Genomic DNA, 21,139 nt, shown 5'->3' on the forward strand with positions numbered 1-21,139 from the left:
CACATCGCACCCCTGCAGCCCTCCCGGGGTGGTTCTCACCCACCTTCTGCAGCTGCAGAAGCAGCCCACAGCCACGGAGCAAGGCTGCCCCAAAGCCAGGGCCCCTCATGCAGAGTCCACCCTGTCCCCAGCCCCAGTCACCCCTGCCTGGGCCTGGCTGGCGGCATGCGACAGTGGCAGAGCCAAGCCACTGCTCTCAGAAGCAATGGGTAGAAAAAAGGCCTCTGTCTCACCACTGCTTAGGAGAGAACAAGCTCTCCCTTGCTTGTCAGGGGGCTAAGAATTCTGGAAGGTTCAACTACCTTTGAGGAAGAGATTTTATTCAAAATCAAATCGCTATTCAAAAGAAGGGTCATAGCTATATACAGTTGGTGACAAGGAGCAAGTGATGGGGAAAACAAGTTCTCACAAAAAATGTATTACTGCTCTCTCAAAATGTGAAACTTTGGTAGTGTCAAAAATCTTGAAAAGGACCCAACGGCAGTTTTGAGCAGTATTTAGCCGGCCTGCCTACATGCCAGCATGGAAACCAGCACAGAGAACGGCTGTCTGGGGGCCTTTGCCCCGTTAGGAGTCTGAGCCTCCAGGGAGGCCTGTGTGTAGTAATGACAGATGCCCGGGATCCGGTGTCGCCCCACCTAGAACACTCCCCGACTCAAGACAGCCCCGCCCCAGGCAGCAGGCTTCTGCAACCTGCCTCGGGAGACCTCTGCCCTTTGCTGCAGGAGTGGGGAGGGGAGAGCTGCCTTCCTGTGGCTTCAGACATCTGGCATGGAGTGGTCCATGGTGTGGTGGAGCAGCGCTGGGGACAACCTAGATGCAGGAACAACGGTCATCAAAACTGGCAGCAGCTTCTCCTCACCCGCCCACCAGCTTGTGCACCACACAGGGGCCTGCACTTCCACTTCTAAGACTTTCACATGTCCAGAGCCGCCGGCCACCCTGAAGGGACAGGAGGGAAGGGTAGGCCGGGCTGTGCCCTGAGCCTGGCTGGCTGAGCAGGGCAAGGCGAGGCAGCAGGGGAGCAGCCTTACTTTTTAATCATGTGCTCGTAGATGACTGTGGGGATGATGGTCAGGGTGATGACATTCCCAGCTGTGGCCAGAATCCCCGTGACTTCTTTGTCCTGGAAAGGAGGTGAGTGGTCAGTCATCCTAGGGGGCCAAGGGCAACATGTGTGGGGGTGGGGGTCAGCGCTGCTCCTACTGGAGATGCTACGAACCCCTGACTGCAGGGCAGGGCTGCCTGTTAGGGGAGGGTCCCAGGCAGACACACAGCAGAGGCCTTACTCCAGCAAGAACGAGGGATCCCACCTGAGGACCTCCTCTGTAAATGAGCCACTGCTCACCGGCCTCACCCTGCAGGCCAGTCGTGCTGGGCTGACCCAGAACAGGGCCTCCGGAGTGCTCCTCCCCTTCTCCTCCTCCCAAGACCTCCCAGAGGCTGCCCGAGCCCACGTTTTCTATCCCATGTTCCTGGTGCTGGTCACATGCAGGTTCTGCCCTTAAGCACACGGTGGGGGACATTAGGAGCCCACTCACTGGGCTCCTGTCAGCCACCCTGAGCCAAGCTCGCATGGGACCTCTTCCTCTTATATCTTGTGGAGAAGTAAAAAGACCTGCAGACACCATCCAGATCACGGCGAGAACAAGAAACTAAAAGTCTCTATGCCAAGTGCACCAAACAGTCCAAATGCTAAAAGCTGGGAAGAGCCTCTGGCCTCCGATCAGAGAAGGGTGGCCTTTATTCCACACATCTTTCTAACTTGATTATGTGCTTTCTTAGTTGTTGCAGGATAAGTGGGAGATGTGCCAGGCAGGGTGAGTGATGGCCACAGAGAGGAAATAGGTAAGCTTTGAAGAGATAAATGATCTCAAGAAGCATGGCTCTCCAGGGCCATTCAGTGAAGGGACAAACCCAGGCTCAGAGCCTCACAAGGCCATGGTTTGGCAGGACAACTGACAAGTTGATGCCTGGAGCCGTCAGGGAGCAGGAGAGACTCTGCAGCACGCTTTAGAACAACTGCTCTGCAGGAGGGTTAAGATCAACAACCTGCACTGCTTTGGCAGGAATGAACTCAGAGGGCCCATTCCTCAGGAGGGGTACTAATGTGGTCAGCTATTTGGTCCAATGGGTTCCCTCTGGGTTGTCATGCCTGACCCCCCAGGAGGGGCAAACCTTAGCGGAAGGGATCACTGACAGATATTAGGAAGAGCTTCCTGCTCACAATATTCATGAGCCACCAGAGCAAGCCTCCAGGGAGGGTGGGGAGACTGTCAGGCACAGGCACGCAGATTTGTGACACAAATGGCTTGGTGATGGCCCGTGGGAGGGGTGGGAAACTGGCTTAAAAGACTGCATCAGCTATGACATGAGAATCCACTCCTGCTGGGGGGATCCTGCCACATGCGCTCTGAAGCCCTGGCTGCAGGAGGAGACGGGATCCTGACCGTAAGTCCCAAGGGAACTGAGAACCACTCAGGCTCCAAGGGGGCATTGAGTCAGGACAAAGGCACTTTCACTTGTGCAGGGACCAGAAGGCACACGACTCAGCATGTTCTGTGGCCCGTTCCCTGAAGACAGCCACCTCTTGGCCGACGACCACAGCACTACCCCCCGACCACTTGCTCCTTTTTGTCTTTACAAGACAAAACTTCACACACACCCCTTGAAAACTGAACAGAGGTCAGAAATGAGTTTCTGAAGAGCAATTTTCTAAAATTTTCCTATTGCTAAATGTGGTCCAGGATGCAAATAAGTCTTACAGAGCCGGGAGGTGTCCCTGTAGCCAGCAGCCACCTGGGTGCCACATCCTGGCACACTCCCTCTTTCTGCCACATCTCTGGCCTCTATGTGTTGGTGACATTAGCTAGTATTTATTGAGCATTACTGTGTGCTTGGAGCTCTACGCACCTTGTCTTTTTGAATCTGCGGAGCAGCCTGAGGATGAGGACGCTGAGGCCCAGATGGCAGCAGCAGCCCCCACACAGATGTGAACCTTCCCACCACCCAGTAGTCCCCCAGCCCCTGAAGTTTCCAGGGCACAGCAGGGTCACCGGCCTACCTTCAGCCCAATGACATTCTGCCCGTTCACCTCGCACACAGAGTGGTTGGTGAGCAGCCCATTGTGGGCTGCAGAACTCCTTTTGACCTCAGAGGTGACCTTCCCCTTCTTGATGACGAAGCCCACGTGGCCCATGCTGTCCTTGTGCATGGTGACGGTCCGCTGGAACGGCCTGGCAGGGAGAGGCAGTGAGCTGGGCTGGGATGCTGCCGGGGGTACACGGAGAGGCTCCTGAGGCCCAGCCACTCACCTGTCCCGAACAACCATGACGATCTTCTCAGCTGAAGCCTTCTTCACCGCCCGGTGGGCCTTGGCTGTGCTCCACCCAGCACAGTCTCGCCCGTCAATCTGCAGGATCTGGTCCCCAAAGCGCAGCCCCACAAGGGATGCAGGGGTGTTGGCCTGGACCAACTGCACAAAGAGCCCCTGAAGGAGGCAGGACCCCACAGTGAGCCCCCGGCCCACCAAGCCCAGGTCCTCCTCGAAGCTGTCACTTTCCTGCTGATCCTCTGGGAGCCTACAGGGCACCAGGATACAGCTCCACATGGCAGGCACAATGGTTACCCCATTTTCCTGGGGAGGAAACACTCCAGGCCACACAACTGGACCGCCACTGAGGCAGGGTTTCAAACCTGGGCTGCATCACAAGCTCTGGACTGTACAGGCCTCTCACAGAGGCATCAGTGTCCCTGGTTTCTGGCTACAGACAGCCATCTGGAAGCCAGATCCCTGTCAGTTGTTGGGTAGGGAGGAAGGGAGGTTCTGAGCCACAGGAGCCCCCAGAGGGGCAACCCATCCCTGCTGCTGCAACCCAGGCCAGCCCCAGGCCTTGGGGGAGGCAACTGAGAGGAACAGCCAGCGCCTGGGAGTTAGGCGGCACGCGGCTCTGCACCTGCCCTACTGGGGACAGTGCCCCCTCACCCCACCTCCACGTCGCTGCCGGCCCTGACGCTGACGCGGGTGCGCCGCTCAGGGCAAAGCCCAGGACGTAATGGGAGCAGGGAGCGCCAGCAGCTGGGCCTGCGGGGCGGAAGGGGTGCTGTCCAGACGCACTCTTGCCCTCGGCGGGGCGTCCCCTCCTGCCGGCCTCCGGCGCTACCTGGTCAATGGCTCGCAGCCGCAGCCCGGTCTTCCCATGCTCATCCTTGCACAGGTGGATCTCCGCACGCCGCGCTCACAGGCTGTTCCCAGACACCGGCGCCACCACCATGCCCGGCAAGGGGCCCGAGACCACTGTCTGCAGACACCAGGGGAACAGGGAGTCACGGTGGGGGGCGGGGAGTTGGGGTGGGAAAAGGCGGATGGAGTGATCCCTGAGCCCTATCCCACCCCCGCACCACACATTTCTTCTCAGGGGCAGAGAGGGAACAGGGTTCCATGAAGCCAGGAGGGGGCGCCAAAGGCCCCCTAAAAAAACAACGAGGAAAATGGGGAGAGGGTGGGTATGCACAGAAAGGGGACCCTCATTTTCTAAGATAAACTGGTATAGGAGAACACCCCATTAAAATCCACTTAAAGATGAAAAATATTTCACAGCAAGTAGCAATGAGGAAAAGAGGACTTGATTTGATTTTTGTCTTGAAAAACTTAAGGTAAAATTGTAAAAATGAATGAATGCTTTTCCCCTAAGACCCAGAACTAGGCAAGGATGTCCAGCCTCACCAGTGCTGTCAAACATGGTACTCAAAGTACTAGCCAGAGTAACAAGGCAGGAAAAGGAAATAAAAGGCATACAGACCAGAAATAAAATGGTCTCTATTTGCAGATGACATGATGGTGTACTAGAAAATTCCAAGGAATCTACAAATAAACGCCTAGAACTAATAACTGAGTTCAGGCAGGTAACAGGATAAACGACTGTCATACAAAATCAACTTTTCCTCTATCTACTAACAAAGAACATGTGGAAACTGAAATTTAAAATACAATGCCCCTTACAACCACTCAAACAAAAAACTACTTCGGTATAAATTTCACAAAATGTGTAGGAATTGTATGCTGAAAACAACAACAGACGGATGAAAGATAAAAAGATGGCAACAGAGAGATAGTTTCTATTCAAGGATTGGAAGAACACAGTAAAGCTGTCAATTGTCCCCAAACTGATACACAGAGTGAATGCAATTTCTATTAAATCTCTACAAGATGTTTTGTCAATATAGGCAAGGTTAATGTAAACTTTATATGAAAAGACAAAGAAACTAGGCTAATGAAAACTATTCTGACATAAAGAGTAAAGTGGGAGGAATCATTTTACCAAATTTCAAGACTTACTTTATAGCTACAGTAATCAAGACAGTGTGGTGATGGTGAAAGACAGACACACAGTCAGCGAGACAGAACAGAGGATCCAGAAGCAGCCTCACACGTTAGGGCCAACTGCTTTTTAACCGAGGTGCAAGAGCAGCTCAATGGAGAAAGAACAGTCTTTTCAGCAAGCGGTGGGGAGCAATTAAACATCCATTGGCAAAAATATGAACCTTGACCTAAACCTCACACACCTTGTACAAAAATTAAATGAAATTATAAACTTAAATGTAAAACATTAAACAATAACTGTTTTAGAGAAAGGTTTTAGAGGAAAACAAAGGAGAAAATCTTCAGGTCCTAGGTCTTGTATAAATTTCTCAAACAGGACACTGAAGCATGACCCACAAAAGAAAAAGAACAAATTGAATCTCAGCAAAATTTAAACTTTTTGCTCTGCAAGAAACCCTTTTGATAGGTTGAAAAGAGAAGCTACAACCCCAGGAGAAAGTATTTACAAACTGCATTTCTGATAAAGGACTCTAGAAAAAAGAACTGCCACAACTTGACTTAAAAAAGCAAACATTCCATTTAGAAAATAAGCAAAAGATAGGAAGAAACATTTTTATGGTAAGAGTTTGCAGCTGGTAAGTTAAGCACATGAAAAGATGTTCGACACCACTAGCCATTAGGGAAATGCAAATTAAGATGGGGCAACTATAATGACAGGAATTATTATGGCAAACTAATTTGTAGTTTTGACAAAATTATAATGGCAAAAATTAAAAACAGTGACAACACCAAATGCTGGCGAGGAACAGGAACACTCATGCACTGCTGGCAGGAATATAAAATGGGACAGCCACTCTGGAAAGAGTTTGGCAGTTTCTTAAAAAAAAAATTAAGTATACATTTATGACATGACCCAGCAATTGCTAGCAAATGCACTCCTGGGTATATATCCCAGAGAAATGAAAACATATGCCCATATAAACAGCTGCACACAAACATCCCTCCCCGATAGCTTGGTCTGTAATAGCCAAAAACTGGGAACAACCAAGATGTCCCACAACACGTTGAAAATACAGCAGGGCCCACGGCAGAATCCTACACCACAGCGAAAAGGGAAAACCACGATGCCCACCGCGCCTGGGAGGCATCCCACGGGCATGGTGCTGTGAGTGAAAAGGCCAATCTGAAAAGGTCAAACATATATGACTTCATTTACATAACATTCTGAAACAACAAAATTATAGAGACAAAAAACAGCCCTGGTGGCCAGGGCTCAGGGAATGTGAGGGGGCCAGGGTGGCCTCATTATGAAGGGCCAGTGTGAGGAGACATCTGTGGAGATGAAATAGTTCTGTTCTTGATTATACCTGTGGTTACATGGGTCTGTTCAGGTGCTAAAGTAACCCACAGAGCTACAGACACAGGCTGTGCCAATGGAAAATGCCTGCTTTTAATATTGTGATATATTGAGCTACGTGAAATGCAGCCACTGGGAAAATTTGGTGAAGGTACTATCTTCTATACCCTTCTCTGTACTATCTTTGTGACTTCTTGTGAATCCATGATTATTTAAAAATTAAGCTAAATTTTTAATTAAAATGTTTTATAAATATATCTGTCATAGTTTCATCAAAATTTAGGTGAAATGCACTTATGTCCTAATGTAACTACAGACAACACAACGTTCTTTTCTCTGTATTTGCACTTCACAGAATAACTATTAAGGGGATCATTTTGGAGAAATATACCAGGGTGTCACCAGTTTTTCTCAGGGTCCCACAGGTCCCTGTCCCTGTCTGTTTCCTCCCGTGAGATCCTCCGTCAGCTTTGTTATGTGACTGTGGCAGTTCTCATCGTCACTTCCGTCAACTTCATGAAACCCTCCCACCTTAGCGAGATTTGCAGTTACACTTTGCCACCCATTTTCATGGGCTCAGGGAGAAGTGGCAGAACAGGACACTGACAAATGGCCCACAAGGACGCTGGGGTTGCAGGGGGCGCTGTTGAGTGGGGATGGAGTCCATAAGTAAGTGAGCACATTTTGCAGAGTGAATATTTCTGCATCACCCATTCTTTGGCTCCCTGAAGCCACAGAGAGCAAGAATCGAGCATCACTGTTTAATTTGGGGGACCAGAGCTGGGTGACAAGGTCCTTCTGCTTGGCTCTGCCATCCACACTGCTGCTCTCAAGGCATAAGCAGCCCTTCCTGATAAGCCACCGTGTTCAGGCTGGATTTAATGTCCTCCCTTCTTGTCCAGCAGGCTCAGGCCCACAGCCTGAAGCCAGAGGTCAGAGGGCAGCTAGTGGCCCCGCAACCCTAAGGCCCTCGGGAAACCACAAAGTCCCACAGTACTTGTGCTGAAGGTTCAGAATGAGAAATGCCACCAGAAACAGGGGCAGGCATGCTGGAGAAAGAGGAGATTGAGGTTTGTTTAAATGTCAAAACCAAGGAACACTCTGTGCCCACACTAGGCAGGAGATGAATACCTACCCGGCAGCCTTCTGGAGTCTGAAGCAGGCTCTGCTGGACTTCTTGGCTGGAGAGGGAAAGACCCATATAATTTTCCAATTCTGCCAGGTTTGGGTATAAAACTGATGGGAAGGAAAAGAGGAAGGAGAAAGGTGATACAGGGTGTGAGCGGAGCCATGCCTGCCTGGCTCCCAGGTGGCCGCTCGTTTTCACTGAGAGCCTGGGCCCGGAATCTCCACAGCTGCGGTACATCCCCGAGAGTGCATGTACCCCAGGGACATGGGACCTGCGGGAGGGGGGCAGGGATGCTTGCTGGGGACATGGGCCTGCCTTCCTCCAGGAGCATGTGAGACACCAAGTCCCTCGTGTGCCACTTTGGTGGTCAGCTCCACTGACCTTACTTGGCACTGGCAAGACATCCAACACAGAGAGCGGGACTAGTGCTGAGACCATGAGGGCCCCACTCTTAAGAAATCCACAGTCTGCGGGAGGCGGGCATCTGACCTGAGGGCTCACTGGCCTGAATCGAGACTGCCGCGAACATCTCTAAGGGCCAGACATCCTAGCTGCCTCATGTGACCCCAAATCAGGGACATTAGTGTCCCACTGAGCCGCAGCTTTCTCAGTGTCCCCCTCAAAGGGCTCTATTGAGGCTTACATGTGCATACAATGCTCAGCACAGTGGCACGCAAGGTACAAGTGCTGGGAAATGGCCAGAGAGGCCACTCTCGGTCAGGAGCACCCCCACCACAGCTCACTCACCTGAAGGCTGGGAGACAGCCGTGCCCTGGACCAGCAGGGCGAGCATCCTGGGTGTGGCTCTGGCCTGGGCCTGGGGAGGGGTGGGGAATGCTGGTCAGCTGTGACCAGGACCCCGGAACACTTGGAGCCAGGGGCTCCCTGAGGCTGGCGTTCAGGGCATCAGTATGCTGGGGAGGTAAGTCTGGGGAGGTGAGTCCATGCATCTTCAAGGTGGTGTGCAAATGTAACCTCTGTAGGTGTCTATGCTTCTGCAGGGAGGTTCTTCCTGGGCCCATGACCTACCCCATGGCATGACCCTTTTATGTCCCGAAGCAGCCAGAACACTGAGGCCCAGCTCACAACTAAATGCTCAGTTGAAGAGCCTCAAATTCTCAAAACCCATGGGTCCACAGGTGGGATGAAAGGAGAAGGGGTCTTCTAGGGGCTGAGCAAAAGTACCAGGCCATGGGCTGCCATGGGGTGTGCTCTGGAAGCCAGCCTTATGGTGTGGGGTCCACCCAAACCCACATGGAGGAAGCTCGGGGCAGAGCAGGCCCAAGAGACGCCTGTCTGCAGCTGCTGGGTCTGTTCTGTTCCTGCTGCAACTCCACTGCCTGGGCCCCTGAGCACCAGCTCCACCCAGTGGACTCTGCACTGGCCCCAACTCCCAGCAACCTGCAAGACAAGCCTCCATGGGTTACCCTGAGGTAATCACGAAGGCTGCCGTGGCTGCTTACCTGAATGGCCTGGTCCACCTTCAGGTCCTCCAGAGATGGGTACAGGGTGGACATGGCTGCTCCTTAACACCCTGCAGGGCACACAGCGTGAGGAGGGATGAGGGCTGAGAAGGCACGTACATCCACCCACTCAACACTCTCAGGATGAGAAAGACATTCAGGAGGCATTGCTGCCCCTGATCTGGAGATGGGGGGCTGGATCTGAACCTAAGTCCGGTTCCAAGTCCATGGTCTCCACCCTCATTCCATCCCACCATGTTTAACTGACTTGGGGCTTTAGAACCTGGACCCAGCGTTCCACCCAGGCGGACATGCTGGCCAGGAGAGGCAGGACAAGGGGCCATGTCCTTCCCTGATGTGTTTGAAAGGTTGAAAGGGCTTACAAGATCTGATCACTGGAGACCTAACTTCAATCAGCAGGTGTATAGCAGCACCTGCTCTATACCCAGCCAATGTCTGAGGTTTGCACAGCATCATCCCACAATTACACAAAATTCAGTCCAGTGTCAAGAGGGTAGGGGCTTAATATTACAACAGAAAGGCAGTGAGGCACGTTGGAATTCCTCCCTGCCTCCCACCCAACTTCACCTCTGGGTACTTGCACTCGTACCATATACCACTTACATGCAGCCTTGATCTTCACCCCAGTGAAGTAAGACCAATGGAAATCCTTTAAACAGGCACACAGTCTGTAGCAGAATTTAAACACTCATCAGAGCATCGCTCCAGAGGGCAGAGGGGAGGGGTCTGGAGGAGCATCAGGAACATTTATTGAATACCTTCTGTCCCAGGGGAGAATCAGTGGGACCTCAGAGCAAGGTACCTGAAGAAATGCAAAGGAAGCACCTTGGCAGAAAGGCTGAATCTCCCTCGTAGGTGAAATGTGGAGGGGCAGTTTGTCTTTCTGGGTTCTTTTTGGGTCACCCACTAACTCACTGGCCCTGTCACATCTCAAGGCCTTTGCTGGGCCAGTCCACTCCAGCCAGATGCCCTGCCCTGCCCCACGCCTCATCACCTTTGGTTCCTGCTGGACAGGCCTCCCCGGCTCCGCAGGTGACAAGGTCCCTGCAGCTCCCCCCAGGGCCCTGCTCTCCGGGAGATGCTGGGCCAGCTTCCCGCCCCGGACTCATCGGTTATTCTTAGTCTGTCTTCCTGGCTGGACTGCAGTTCCTTCAGGTCAAGGGGTGTCCTATTCACCCCATTGGGCCTACATGTGACAGGTGAACACAGTAAAGGGATGCCTGGGTGCCACAAAGAACCAAGTGGGCTGTGGCAGGTGTTGTGACTCCAGCCCCAGGTCCAGGTTACTCTGAGTGACCCAGAGGGGCCGAGGTCATCTTCATCCATCACTGCTCCTGCTCCTTGCTCTGTAGCTGCTGCTTTGACCCTTGCGTTAACCTTGACACCCCCCACCAACACACACACACCCCATTCCTTCTAATCTGCCATCAAATCCCATCTGTCCCACATCCCAGCCCTAATCCCCATGCTGTGTTCAGGCTTCCATCATCGCCCTGTCCCTCCCCAGGAGCCACAACATCCCCCCACGGGCCCTGCCTCCTCTCTTGCTATTCTCCAGATGGCAGCCAACAGGCCCTTCTGCAAAAGCCTGGGATTCTGTGCCCTTGCTTAAAGCCCTCCATGGCTCCCCACTCTCAGAATCTCCCCCACATTCCTTAAAGTGGCCCTCAAGTCCTACATGATTCCTCCAGAGACTGGAAGGAATGGTGACTCACAGGCCAGATGCAAACAGATTTTATCTGACCTACCACAGTACGTTATACATTCAAATTAGCAGCCTAAATGCAAAACTCAAGACGCTGCCTTAATAATCTCGTTTTATTAGGAGTACTGCTCCTAAAACACAGGAGGCTTTGGCAACCCTGGATGCAGCTGAGTAGCTGCAGTTGAGTTGCAGCAAACTCTCTATTAAGTCTCTTACACAGAGACACTTTACTCACTGGAGCTGAGTCCCAACTGACACTGAGTCGCAACATTTGTGTGCAACCCCTCCCTAACTCTCCAGCTTCATTTTTTGCCTTGGGTCCTTTTCCAACCTCCACTCTCAGCTCCAGCCACAAAGAGCTGCTTTCAGGTCATTAAATTAACTGAATTTTCTCATGTGTCCAGGCCTTTGCATGTGCTGTTCCATCTGGACTTCCCCTCCGCTATCTCTACTCCCTGCCTGGCTAACTCCTAATCATTTTCAAGCCCCAAACCAAAAGACACTTCTTTCAGGAAGCTTGCCTTGATTTTTGCTTTCTACCTCCCCTTAACTCTGGCCCCATGTCCTAAATGCTAATGTTGTTCACTGCTCCAGTATTTGTCTCTTTACTTGTCCATTTACCTTGGTAGATTGAGAGGTCACAGGAAGTACTGAGCCTTCTCATTTAATGCAGAACCTGGAGCCCCTTGCATGGATACTAACACAACAATATTGCTGGAAGCCAGGCATTCCACCTGGGCTTCCACTCTGCTCTTTGTAAAGCAAATGCTCTTTGACGTCTTAAGGACGCCTACCTTCCTAGGATGGAAACCAGGACCAGATGGCTGGGACCCTTTCATTACTGTCACCTTCTCTCGGTCCCAACTCAGTTCTGGGCAGAATAGGAAAGCAGATGTTCCCCTGCCTTTCAGCGGCTCATCACATAGCGGGAAGGGCTCCCAGCCAGCAAATATGCTCTGAGTCTCATTCAATAATCCATTTATATCCGTTCACATTTGAGTGTCTCCTGAGTGCCAGGGCCCCTGGGCCTGTTTTTCTCATACTGGCCCTTCTGCCTGGCACACTAGCCTTCTCCGTGTGGGTGTGGATAAAGTGAAGGTTCCTATGGCCAGGATTCTCACCTGGCGCTGGTTGGCTAGCTCACTACACACATGTGGGCAATACATTGTTATTGACTCTATATAAAGAGCCCCGCCCAGTGCTTTGAGCAACATAGTGGCACAGCTGCAAGGCTGCAGGAGAGCAAAGACGAAGACAGAGACTGCGATGGCTGAGTGGGTAGAGAGGCCCAGAGGCCGAGACCGGCTTGCTGTACGCAGACTCGCTCTGAGTGGACAGGATTCTAGTGACTGACCTGCCACCATGGAAATAAAGTTGGGTATAATCCTTTCACCCCAAGAATGTTCTACTGTCATTTCTTTGGACTCACTGAATCCATAGTGAACTTGCCCGGGCAACACAGTGGGGCTCTTTTCAAGTCTCAGCTCAAATGCTACCTCTCGGGCTGGCTTTGTCAGGCAATGGGAACCCTGCTAGTTGGCTGGTTCTTCTTGTGCTTCCCTAACCCTGATTTGTGCTGCCTCTTTTGTCAAGCTATTTATCATATTATTTGATTAATATCTGGGTTTTTCTCGTACTGGACCCCACCTCACAAGGGCAGAGGCTATGTTCTGTTCACCACACTATGCTTCCCCATCAAAAGTGGTGTAAATTGTTATTTGGCTGAATAAATCAGAACAGATTGGAAATTTGTGTGGACATTTTTGGGTGCCCACAGACTGAGGGGACAGAACTAGCCTTTATGAAGCAGGGAGTGGAGAACTGGACATCTTGGAATGCACACAACAGTTCACCACAACAAACTGTCCTCATGACTTGTACGGCCCACGTGACTTTCCAGTATCTTCCCAAAATGTATGCAAAAACCTCATCATAACCTGTTCTACATACAAATACAATGAGATTTCCCCCGGTTTTAATATACAATATATTATCCAGAAATGCACATATCAGGCTAATCGGCGGGAAGTTCACCCTTTTGGAAAATCAGTCTATCCTCACCAGGTGAGGATAGGTCACTGGTGAGTCACCAGAAACACACCCACGTACATCTGCACTTGTAGCTGTCACAGTGAATCCATGCGTGTATACAAACAAACACATCAGCGTTCGACCCAAGATGTCGAATATAAACTCGGCAAAATTCAGTTGAATATTGTCTTGTATTAAACCTAAACTGCTCTTTTTATTATGTACAAGCATGACTGAGTGTAATTAATCCGGTCTGATGTTTACATAATGAAATGCACTGTCTTTCCTTACAAATTACTTTTATTGCCCTCATTTCTCCTCTATAATAAAGACTGGGGCGTCATACTGACTTTTTTGCTCTGGACGAACCCGCCCGCTCCCTCAGCCTCAACTTCCCGCTTTGTGAAATGGGAGCAGTGCACGCGCTGGGGCAGCAGAGGGAGCCGCAGTGGTCCAGGGGTCTGCTCTGTTCTGCAGCCCCAGGCCTCAGTTTCCAATCTGTCACACCGCCCGACAACCCCCCGCCACCCCAGGACTCCCACCCGCCTGCAGTCGCTGCGGGCTACGGCGCCGGTGCGGGAGACATAGCCAGGACGCGAGGGGGCGCTGTGGCGTCCACAGCGCCTGCGTCGGGGGTCCCAGGAAGCCCTGCGGCTGCCGGGTGGGAAATGGTTGTCCGCCCCTCAAACCGATGGTCTGCCGGGTGGGTGACTGGAGCCCACCCAGCCTCTCGCGCTCGGCAGGCGCCTGCGGCTGGCGCCGGTATCCACAAAAGGAGATCAGGTAAAGCAGCAGAGCAGAGGATGGGGGCTCGGTCGGGGTCCGCGTCCCCTCTTTTGCCGGACTGGAGGTTGCGCGGATCAAATCGAGGTTTAAAGGGAGCGAGTGTCCCTTCGCCTGCCCACTGCCCTGACCGCTGAGGGCCATTTACGGCCTCGGAAGGAAGGAGGATGAGGGTTGACCGCCCCCTGTTTGCCTGATAAGATTATGCGCTGAGACAGCTGTTGGGGGGTCGAGGAGGCAAAGTCGACGCGGGTGCGCTCTGCGCTGCCTGTTGCTCGAACTGAAAAGGGAAGCCCCCTCGCTCTCGGGGCGGGGCGGAAACGCCTTCAGGCCCCTGAGTATGTCCTGCCCGTCGTGTCGTCGCCGTCCCGACCACTTTTTGACTCCCCGTTCACCGGTTTCTTGCTGCGCGCTGACACCTGACACGGTGCTGAGCTGCAAGGGCCCCGCCCTGCTCCACGGAGACTGGCCCTGGGATCTCACCCAAGAGTGCCCGAGTGAGAGAGCCTGCTGCTCAGGGTGGGGGTGTTGTGCTTGGCCGGGCACATCACTGGCCACAGCAAAATTGGACCCACTGCTGGTTATAAGAGTTGTTAGGCAGTTGGGTCTCTGGGGTGCTGGACAAATGGCTAGGGCAGCTTGGAGGAAGGAAGGACTGTGAAGCATGGAGGGCTGGGGAGGGTGGGGGTGGAGTGTCCTACTTCAGGGATAGGGAGGCCCAGGTCTGAGTCCATCAGCTTTCCAGGTCTCTACCACCTCTTGCAGGTTATTCAAACTGAACTCATTTTCACGCAGCTTTACTGCCTCTCTGCAGTGGCCCCACCAAACCTACCCCCAGGTCTGAGCCAGAAATCGGGGGGTTATCCTCAACTCCTGCTCTTGAAGCCACACCCAGCTCTTGTGCTCAGGAAAAATCTCAAACCTCAACTTGGCATTCAGATCTCCGTGTCCTGTCTCCTGGTACCATCTTCAGTCTCACCTCCTCACTCTTGCACCTGCATTTCATTAATTCCAGACTCTTTGCTTCTTCTAGTTCTCACCTGCTAGTTCCTGATTCCTTCCTTTTGCAGGTGCTGTTCCCAGTCTCTAATACCATTCATGCCTTCTCCCCCTTTCTCATCTGGTGAACCATTCTTCCTTCAGTACTAAGCTCTCCCCAAAATCTCCACACCCACACACTCACAGAATTAGGCAAGCCTTCCTTCTCTAGACCACAGAACATGACATTCACCTATTAGTCATTCATTCCACTAATGTTTATTAAGCACCTCTTGTGAGCAGTTTCCTGGGTTAGATTTCCACTGTGCGGTATTCATTTGCTTATCTCCCTCTCTGGTTGCGAATGTTGTTCATTTCTGAATCCTCAGTGCTGGGCCCAATGCCTGGCATACAACAGGGGTCTGGTTACTATTTCTTAAAAGAGTGGAGAAGCAGAGACACAGGGAAGAGAGAATCCAAAAAAAGTCCCTTGAAGAAAAACCTAGGCCTGAAGTAAAGAAACATAATCCTGAGGAGGCAGATTGAAAGGCGGGCTCCTGAATCTGACAGTGGAGGAGGGCTCAGGTCAGTGCTCATGGCTCCCACAGCCCACCGGCTCCTCTGGCAGGAAAAGAAACACCTAACCGATCCCTTCTAGAGGAGTTTTTCTCTCTCACTGCACTTTCCAGAATTTCCATCCCTGAGCCAATGTAGTTTTTGATGTTATAAGTAGTAACAACACCCACAGCAAACCGGCAGCGAGGCCTCAGAGATGAGTGGGTCTGAGAAGAGGTTGTCAGCCCCCATCTTTGGACTTTGTAATGAGGTCACTTCTTTGTTCCAAAGAGCTGAAACTCCGGGACTCCTACTTGTTTCTGGGGACAACTCATCCATCCTTCAGAAGACAGCATGTGGGAGGGAAGCGTGGGTTAGAATGTCAGAGGAAGAACTGGAAGGCCAGATTAGCCCAGGGATGTGATAAGTAGGGAAGGAGGAAGCTGTTGCTAGGCCGCCAGCATGTGCCTCTCCTCTCAGGGCTGTACTGCCTGCTGGAGAAGAACTGTGCGTTGCTTCAGGGAATGCAGATGCCCCCGGATCCAGGCCCAGGAGGGGCAGAGCAGGAGGAAACATCCTGGGAGCAGGCAGGGCTGGATTCAGACTGCTGCCTCTGCCTTGTGAGAGCAAGCACGGACAAGTCCCTTTTGAGTGTCATTTCTTCCTCTGTATTGTGGGTAACCATACTTGTATCACAGAGTTATGATGGAGATGAAAAGGGTCTTAGAAGGAAGTGTGTGGAAAGCAGGTGGCACAGTACCTACTCACAGAGGGTGTGCAGGATCGTTAGCTTGGTTCCTTCCTTCAGTGCATCTACTGAGCACTAAGTCCCCCTACTGTTCTGGGGACGGTGAGAAGGGGGTGAGCAGACCAGTCTGTTCTGGAGGAGTGGTACTTCTAGCTGGATGGAGAGGAGCAAATGCTGTGTCCACTGGTGGGAATTGATGGGAGAAGGAAAGTGGGATGGAGGGTAGCAGGTGTCAGAAGGTCCAGAAGAGCCTCACTGTGGGCTGACAGGTGCCTTGAGTAAAAGCCTTAAGGACTAGGGAAGTGACTTGAGGCTGAGGGCATAGCGCTGCAGCAGCCCTGAGATGGGAGGGACCGTTGCGTGTACAGAACGTCTGCCCAGTGAGACTGAAGTCAGTCATTCAGGGGGCGCGTAACAGGAGAGGAGCTTGGAGAGGCAGTGAGGTCCAGATCCTCCCAGGCCTGTGGGCCATGGGAAGGACGTGGCATTTCCTCCAGTGAGATGGGGTCCCCTGGAGAAGTGTGAGCAGCAGAGTGACATGGCCCAACTTTGATTTTAACAAGCTCCCTCTGGCTGATGTTTGGAGAGTGGACTAGAGGGCAAGGGCGGGAGCCCAGGAGAGAAGGCTGGGGAGGTAGGGTCATTACTTTGGGCTGCCACATGTAACACCCCTGCCTGCTGCCCAGCCCCCAGCAGCCCCATTTCAGCACCATCTTCTGGGGCTGCTGTGCACACTGGCCCCCTGTGTCCATTACCTCACTCAGTTCTGACTGGGGGGATGTGTCCAGTCTCCACATGAAGAAACCAGTTCTGAGAGTGGCTAAGCCCTGGCCCAGCTTCCTTGCCTGGTAGAGAACTTGTTGGTAGAAATAGCTTCAGGCAGAGAAGAAACAGAAACTGAGGCCTGCACTTAGTTTCTTAGGACAATCAGTTCTTTGCCTGGCCTTCCAGGGGCCCGCTTCAGGGAGCAAGGTGTGGGTCCCATCTCCGTGAACACTGTCACCAGCAGTCAGGAGCCTGGCGCCCTCATGATACTGGAAGAAGGTCACTCGAACCTCAGACCTGGCCCAGGGCTGGGGTCGTAGGAGAAACCCCAGTTCACACTTGGCTCCCAGAGTGAGGTGCCTTGAAAGGAAAACTGCCAGGAAGTCCCAGAGGGTCAGGACAGTGAGGGAAAGAGGCAGGGCTCTTACCTGCGCCAGGTGCTGCTGCCCGTCCTTCTCCAGCCACTGCCGAGTCTGTGTCTCTCCTTGGAAGGTGGTGGCCCTTGTCCCGGCTGGGTTCCTGCTTGGGGAAGGTGTGGTGCCATGGTCAGCTGACTCACCTGGGACTGGGATGAGCCCAGTTGAGGCCCTTTGCCTGAGTAAACAAATCAGGTAACCTGCCCCAGACCTAGTCTAGATGTGGTGGTGGGGTTAGGGGCACACACACCTGCTGTTGAGTGATATATGAACCAGGACCTTGTGGCCTTGAGGAAATCAGATTTGGGTTAGACCCCAAGGCCTGCTGAGCAAAGTGAGGACAGTTTGGTGCGTATCCAGGGTGTTTAAAAATGGCCACGCCTGTGACCCAGCATTTTCTCTCCTAGGACTTTGTTACAGCAAACAAGTGGGCATTGGGGTCTGAGGGCCCATCACCACACTGGAAATCCCAAATGCCCTTCACTAGGGTCTAGTTAAATAAGCAGTATTTCTGGAAGATCACAAAGCTATCAAAGTCATTCAAGGAAGAAGCCATGAGGAAATGTTCCTGAGACACTGGTAAGGTAGTGAAAAATCGATATTGTGGTTCTGCTTTTGAGTTTGTGTTTTGCGTTTTGGAAAGTGGATGTGCACTGGCAGCAGGGAGGGCATGTACTGAAATGCTGGCGGTCCCTTGGGGGGGTTGTGGGTGGGCTTTTGTTTGTACTTGTGTGTGTGCTCCAGGTGGTAGGATTTGTTTTGTTTTGAAGTCAGTTTTTGCTTCAAATGCTTATGATTTTTATAAGACAGGAGCCGACTAAGTTTGTTTTAAGAAGGGATTTAGATTGGTTGTCCCCAGGAAGGGGAACTAAGGGTGTGGGTGCTGGGTGGGAAGGGGACTTTCTTTACAGCACACCTTGTGGTGCCTTTTAAATTTTGAAAAACTTGAATGTATAACCCATTACCAAAGTAACCACATACAATTGAACAGAATTGGAAGAGAAATTTAGTTTAGGTCCTGGTGGGGTTTGGTTGGACAGAGGTGCCTGTCACACTTGGTGTCTGGGGAGAGACTGGGGACCTGTGTGCTGGCAGCCCTGTGAGGAATGACAGGGCCCCCACCCAGGGAGGGGTGAGGGTTGGGACTGCTCACCAGGTCAGGCAGCCCTACGTCACAGTCTGGGGGAGGAGCCTGGCCAGAGCTGCACTGGCTTCTGGTGTCAGATCCTGACCAGGAGCGGAGACACTGATAGCTTGTGAGGAACTTAAAGCCAAGATTCCTACACAGGAAACAATGGAACAAAAGCAGGAAAGGCAGTTGTCACTGATTGAGCACTTACTGCCTGAAGAACAGTAAGACCTGCCCCATGTGCTTTAAAGGTATCATCACAATGGCTCATATCCTGCTGCTAAGGAGCTGTGACTGGCAAAGTACATCTCTCAAGTTACACATCTGGAACAGGGTTCCAAGGTCATGTTTTCTCTTCTGTTAGACAAATGCAACTTGAAGCTGAGGCATGGACATACCTGAGGACTGAGCTATATGGGCTTGAAGCATGAGGTGAACCATGGGTGATGGACCTTAGGCCAGGACTTCTAGGCCAAATAAAAAGTAGGAAATTGAAATTTGGACTGAACCAAGTGACCCCACATACACACACATTTTACTCAGTCATGGTCTGAAAGGGCCTTTAAAAGAAATTGGTAAAGCATGGATAGGAAAAATGAATATTGTCAAAATGGCTATCCTGCCTAAAGCAAGCTACAGATTCATTGCAATCCCTATCAAAATACCAACAGCATTCTTGAACAAAATAGAGAAAATAGTTCTAAAATTCATATGGAGCCACTAAAGACCCCAAACAGCTAAGGCAATCCTAAGAAGGAAGAATAAAGCTGGGGGGATTATGCTCCCTGACATCAAGCTCTACTACAAAGCCACAGTAATCAAGACAATTTGGTACTGGCACAAGAACAGACCCACAGACCAATGGGACAGACTAAAGAGCCCTGATATAAACCCAAGAATATATGGTCAATTAATAGATGATAAAGGAATCATGGATGTACAATGGGGAAATGACAGCCTCTTCAACAGCTGGTGTTGGCAAAACTGGACAGCTACATGCAAGAAAATGAAACTAAATTATTGTCTAGTCCCATACACAAATGGAAACTTGAAATGGATCAAAGCCCTTAATGTAAGTCATGAAACCATAAAACTCTTAGAAGACAATATGGGCAAAAATCTCCTGAATATAAACAATGAACAACTTTTTCCTTGAGGCATCTCCTCGAGCAAAGGAAAAAAGTGCAAAAATGAACACATGGGACTACATGAAACTAAAAAGCTTCTGTATGGCAAAAGACACCATCAACAGAACAAAAAGGCAGCCTACAGTATGGGAGAATATATTTGTAAATGACATATCTGACAAGGGGTTAACATCCAACAATATACAAAGAACTCACATGCCTGAACAACCAAAGAGCAAATAACCTGATTAAAAAATGGGCAGAGAACATAAAGAGACAATTCTCCAAAGAAGAAATTCAGATGGCCAACAGGCACAAGAAAAGATGATCCACATCACTAATTATCAGGGAAAGCCAAATAAAAACCACAATGAGATATCACTCTTACACCAGTTAGGATGGCTAGCATCAAAAAGACTAAGAAGAACAAATGCTGGTGAGGATGTGGAGAAAGGGGAACCCTCCTACACTGCTGGTGGGAATGTAAACTAGTTCAACCATTGTGGAAAGCAACATGGTGGTTCCTCAAAAAACTAAAAATAGAAATACCATTTGATCCAGGGATCCCACTTCGACGAATTTACCCAAGGAATACAAGTTCTCAGATTCAAAAAGACAGATGCACCCCTATGTTTATCACAGCACTATTTACAATAGCCAAGATATGGAAGCAACCTGAGTGTCCATCAGTAGATGAATGGATAAAGAAGAGGTGGTACATATACACAATGGAATACTATTCAGCCACAAGAAAGAAAGAAATCCTACCACTTTCAACAACATGGATGGAGCTGGAGGATATTATGCTCAGTGAAATAAGCCAGGCGGAGAAAGACAATTACCAAATGATTTCCCTCATTTGTGGAGTATAACAATGAAGCAAAACTGAAGAACAAAATAGCAACAGACTCACAGACTCCAAGAAGGGACTAGCAGTTACCAAAGGGGAGGGGTAGGGGAGGAAGGGTGGGAAGGGAGGAAGAAAGGGATTGAGGGGTATTATGTTTAGTACACATGGTGTGTGTGGGGTCACGGGAAAGACAGAGTAGCTCGGAGAAGGCAAATAGGGACTCTGTGGCATCTTACTATACTGATGGGCAGCGACTGCAGTGGGGTATGCGGGGGATACGATCATATGGGTGAATGTAGTAACCACATTGTTTTTCATGTGAAACCTTCATAAGAGTGTATATCAATAATACCTTAATAAAGAAAAAAAGAAGATGGAGCAGCAGGAAAGCAGCGCAGAAGGGTAAAGGACTTGCCTGTGGTCATGCAGCACGTCAGCATAGATCTGGGACTAGAACCCTAACTCGCACATACACGCAGGAGGGTCTTCCATTCCATGGTGTAATAACTAACTCCAACCTCTGGCTTCTCCCCTTATTCCAGCCACCAAGAAGTATCTTTCACTGGGCATGCCCTTGCTCCAAGTCGTCATTGGCTCCCTACTGAAGGGTCAAGATCAGGCCTGACATTGAGGTTTCCATGGCTCATCCCATTATTACCTTTTCAACCTTGTTCCCCCTACTCTTCCACTCCAGCAGGGCAGGAGTCCTCTCCATGCCCACCCACCTCACACCCACTGCACACTCCCATGCCTGTGCCG

The 21,139-nt window shown here is 51.0% G+C and overlaps 3 protein-coding genes across 18 annotated transcripts in view; 1 reads left to right on the forward strand and 2 right to left on the reverse strand.

The window, feature by feature from the left end:
* The window catches only part of LOC140849506 (uncharacterized), a 139,641-nt gene that overhangs the window by 91,744 nt on the left and 26,758 nt on the right, over positions 1 to 21,139 (forward strand). For 3 of the 13 annotated variants that reach the window (XR_012131425.1, XR_012131418.1, XR_012131426.1), the window contains exon 1: positions 13,687 to 13,812. The exons of 5 other annotated variants lie outside the window; for them this stretch is intronic. Coding sequence is in view for 2 of the 8 variants with exons in the window: in XM_073236795.1 (XP_073092896.1) it covers positions 13,698 to 13,812 (115 nt within the window). In the remaining 6 variants the exon portion in view is untranslated. Of the gene's footprint in view, positions 1 to 13,686; positions 13,813 to 14,286; positions 14,310 to 17,681; positions 17,859 to 21,139 lie in introns of those variants that run through there. 5 more of the 13 variants (XR_012131422.1, XR_012131421.1, XM_073236795.1 and 2 more) reach the window with 5 other exon arrangements.
* Positions 300 to 4,154, reverse strand: LOC140849505 (syntenin-2-like). Its single transcript, XM_073236790.1, has 4 exons — positions 3,315 to 4,154; positions 3,065 to 3,236; positions 1,035 to 1,126; positions 300 to 942 (listed from the first exon to the last, which is right to left on the reverse strand). Exons 1-4 carry the CDS (start codon positions 3,608 to 3,610, stop codon positions 759 to 761), a joined length of 744 nt encoding a protein of 247 aa, XP_073092891.1. The 5' UTR covers positions 3,611 to 4,154; the 3' UTR covers positions 300 to 758.
* The window catches only part of LOC140849515 (syntenin-2-like), a 137,805-nt gene continuing 119,990 nt past the window's right edge, over positions 3,325 to 21,139 (reverse strand). Inside the window, exons 1-7 of one of the 4 annotated variants that reach the window (XM_073236817.1) lie at positions 17,287 to 17,378; positions 9,897 to 10,095; positions 9,273 to 9,343; positions 8,557 to 8,626; positions 7,816 to 7,916; positions 4,164 to 4,301; positions 3,325 to 3,490 (exon numbers count right to left, since the gene is read on the reverse strand). In XM_073236817.1, coding sequence (XP_073092918.1) covers positions 4,239 to 4,301; positions 7,816 to 7,916; positions 8,557 to 8,626; positions 9,273 to 9,326 — 288 coding nt within the window. In that variant the 5' untranslated portion in view covers positions 9,327 to 9,343; positions 9,897 to 10,095; positions 17,287 to 17,378 and the 3' untranslated portion in view covers positions 3,325 to 3,490; positions 4,164 to 4,238. Of the gene's footprint in view, positions 3,491 to 4,163; positions 4,302 to 7,815; positions 7,917 to 8,556; positions 8,724 to 9,272; positions 9,344 to 9,896; positions 10,096 to 17,286; positions 17,379 to 21,139 lie in introns of those variants that run through there. The other 3 variants (XM_073236815.1, XM_073236818.1, XM_073236816.1) reach the window with 3 other exon arrangements.

Source organism: Manis javanica, chromosome 5 (assembly GCF_040802235.1).
Source record: "Manis javanica isolate MJ-LG chromosome 5, MJ_LKY, whole genome shotgun sequence".
Classification (NCBI taxonomy): Eukaryota; Metazoa; Chordata; class Mammalia; order Pholidota; family Manidae; genus Manis; species Manis javanica.

What these genes read in the sequence shown, in the direction of transcription:
- LOC140849505 (XM_073236790.1), bottom strand. Translation starts at nt 3,610, where the DNA reads ATGTGGAGCTGTATCCTGGTGCCCTGTAGGCTCCCAGAGGATCAGCAG. An exon ending in GTCATGGTTGTTCGGGACAG is followed by an intron (nt 3,237 to 3,314) that starts GTGAGTGGCTGG and finishes TCTCCCTGCCAG; the next exon opens with GCCGTTCCAGCGGACCGTCA. An exon ending in TACGAGCACATGATTAAAAA is followed by an intron (nt 943 to 1,034) that starts GTAAGGCTGCTC and finishes CTGTCCCTTCAG; the next exon opens with GGTGGCCGGCGGCTCTGGAC.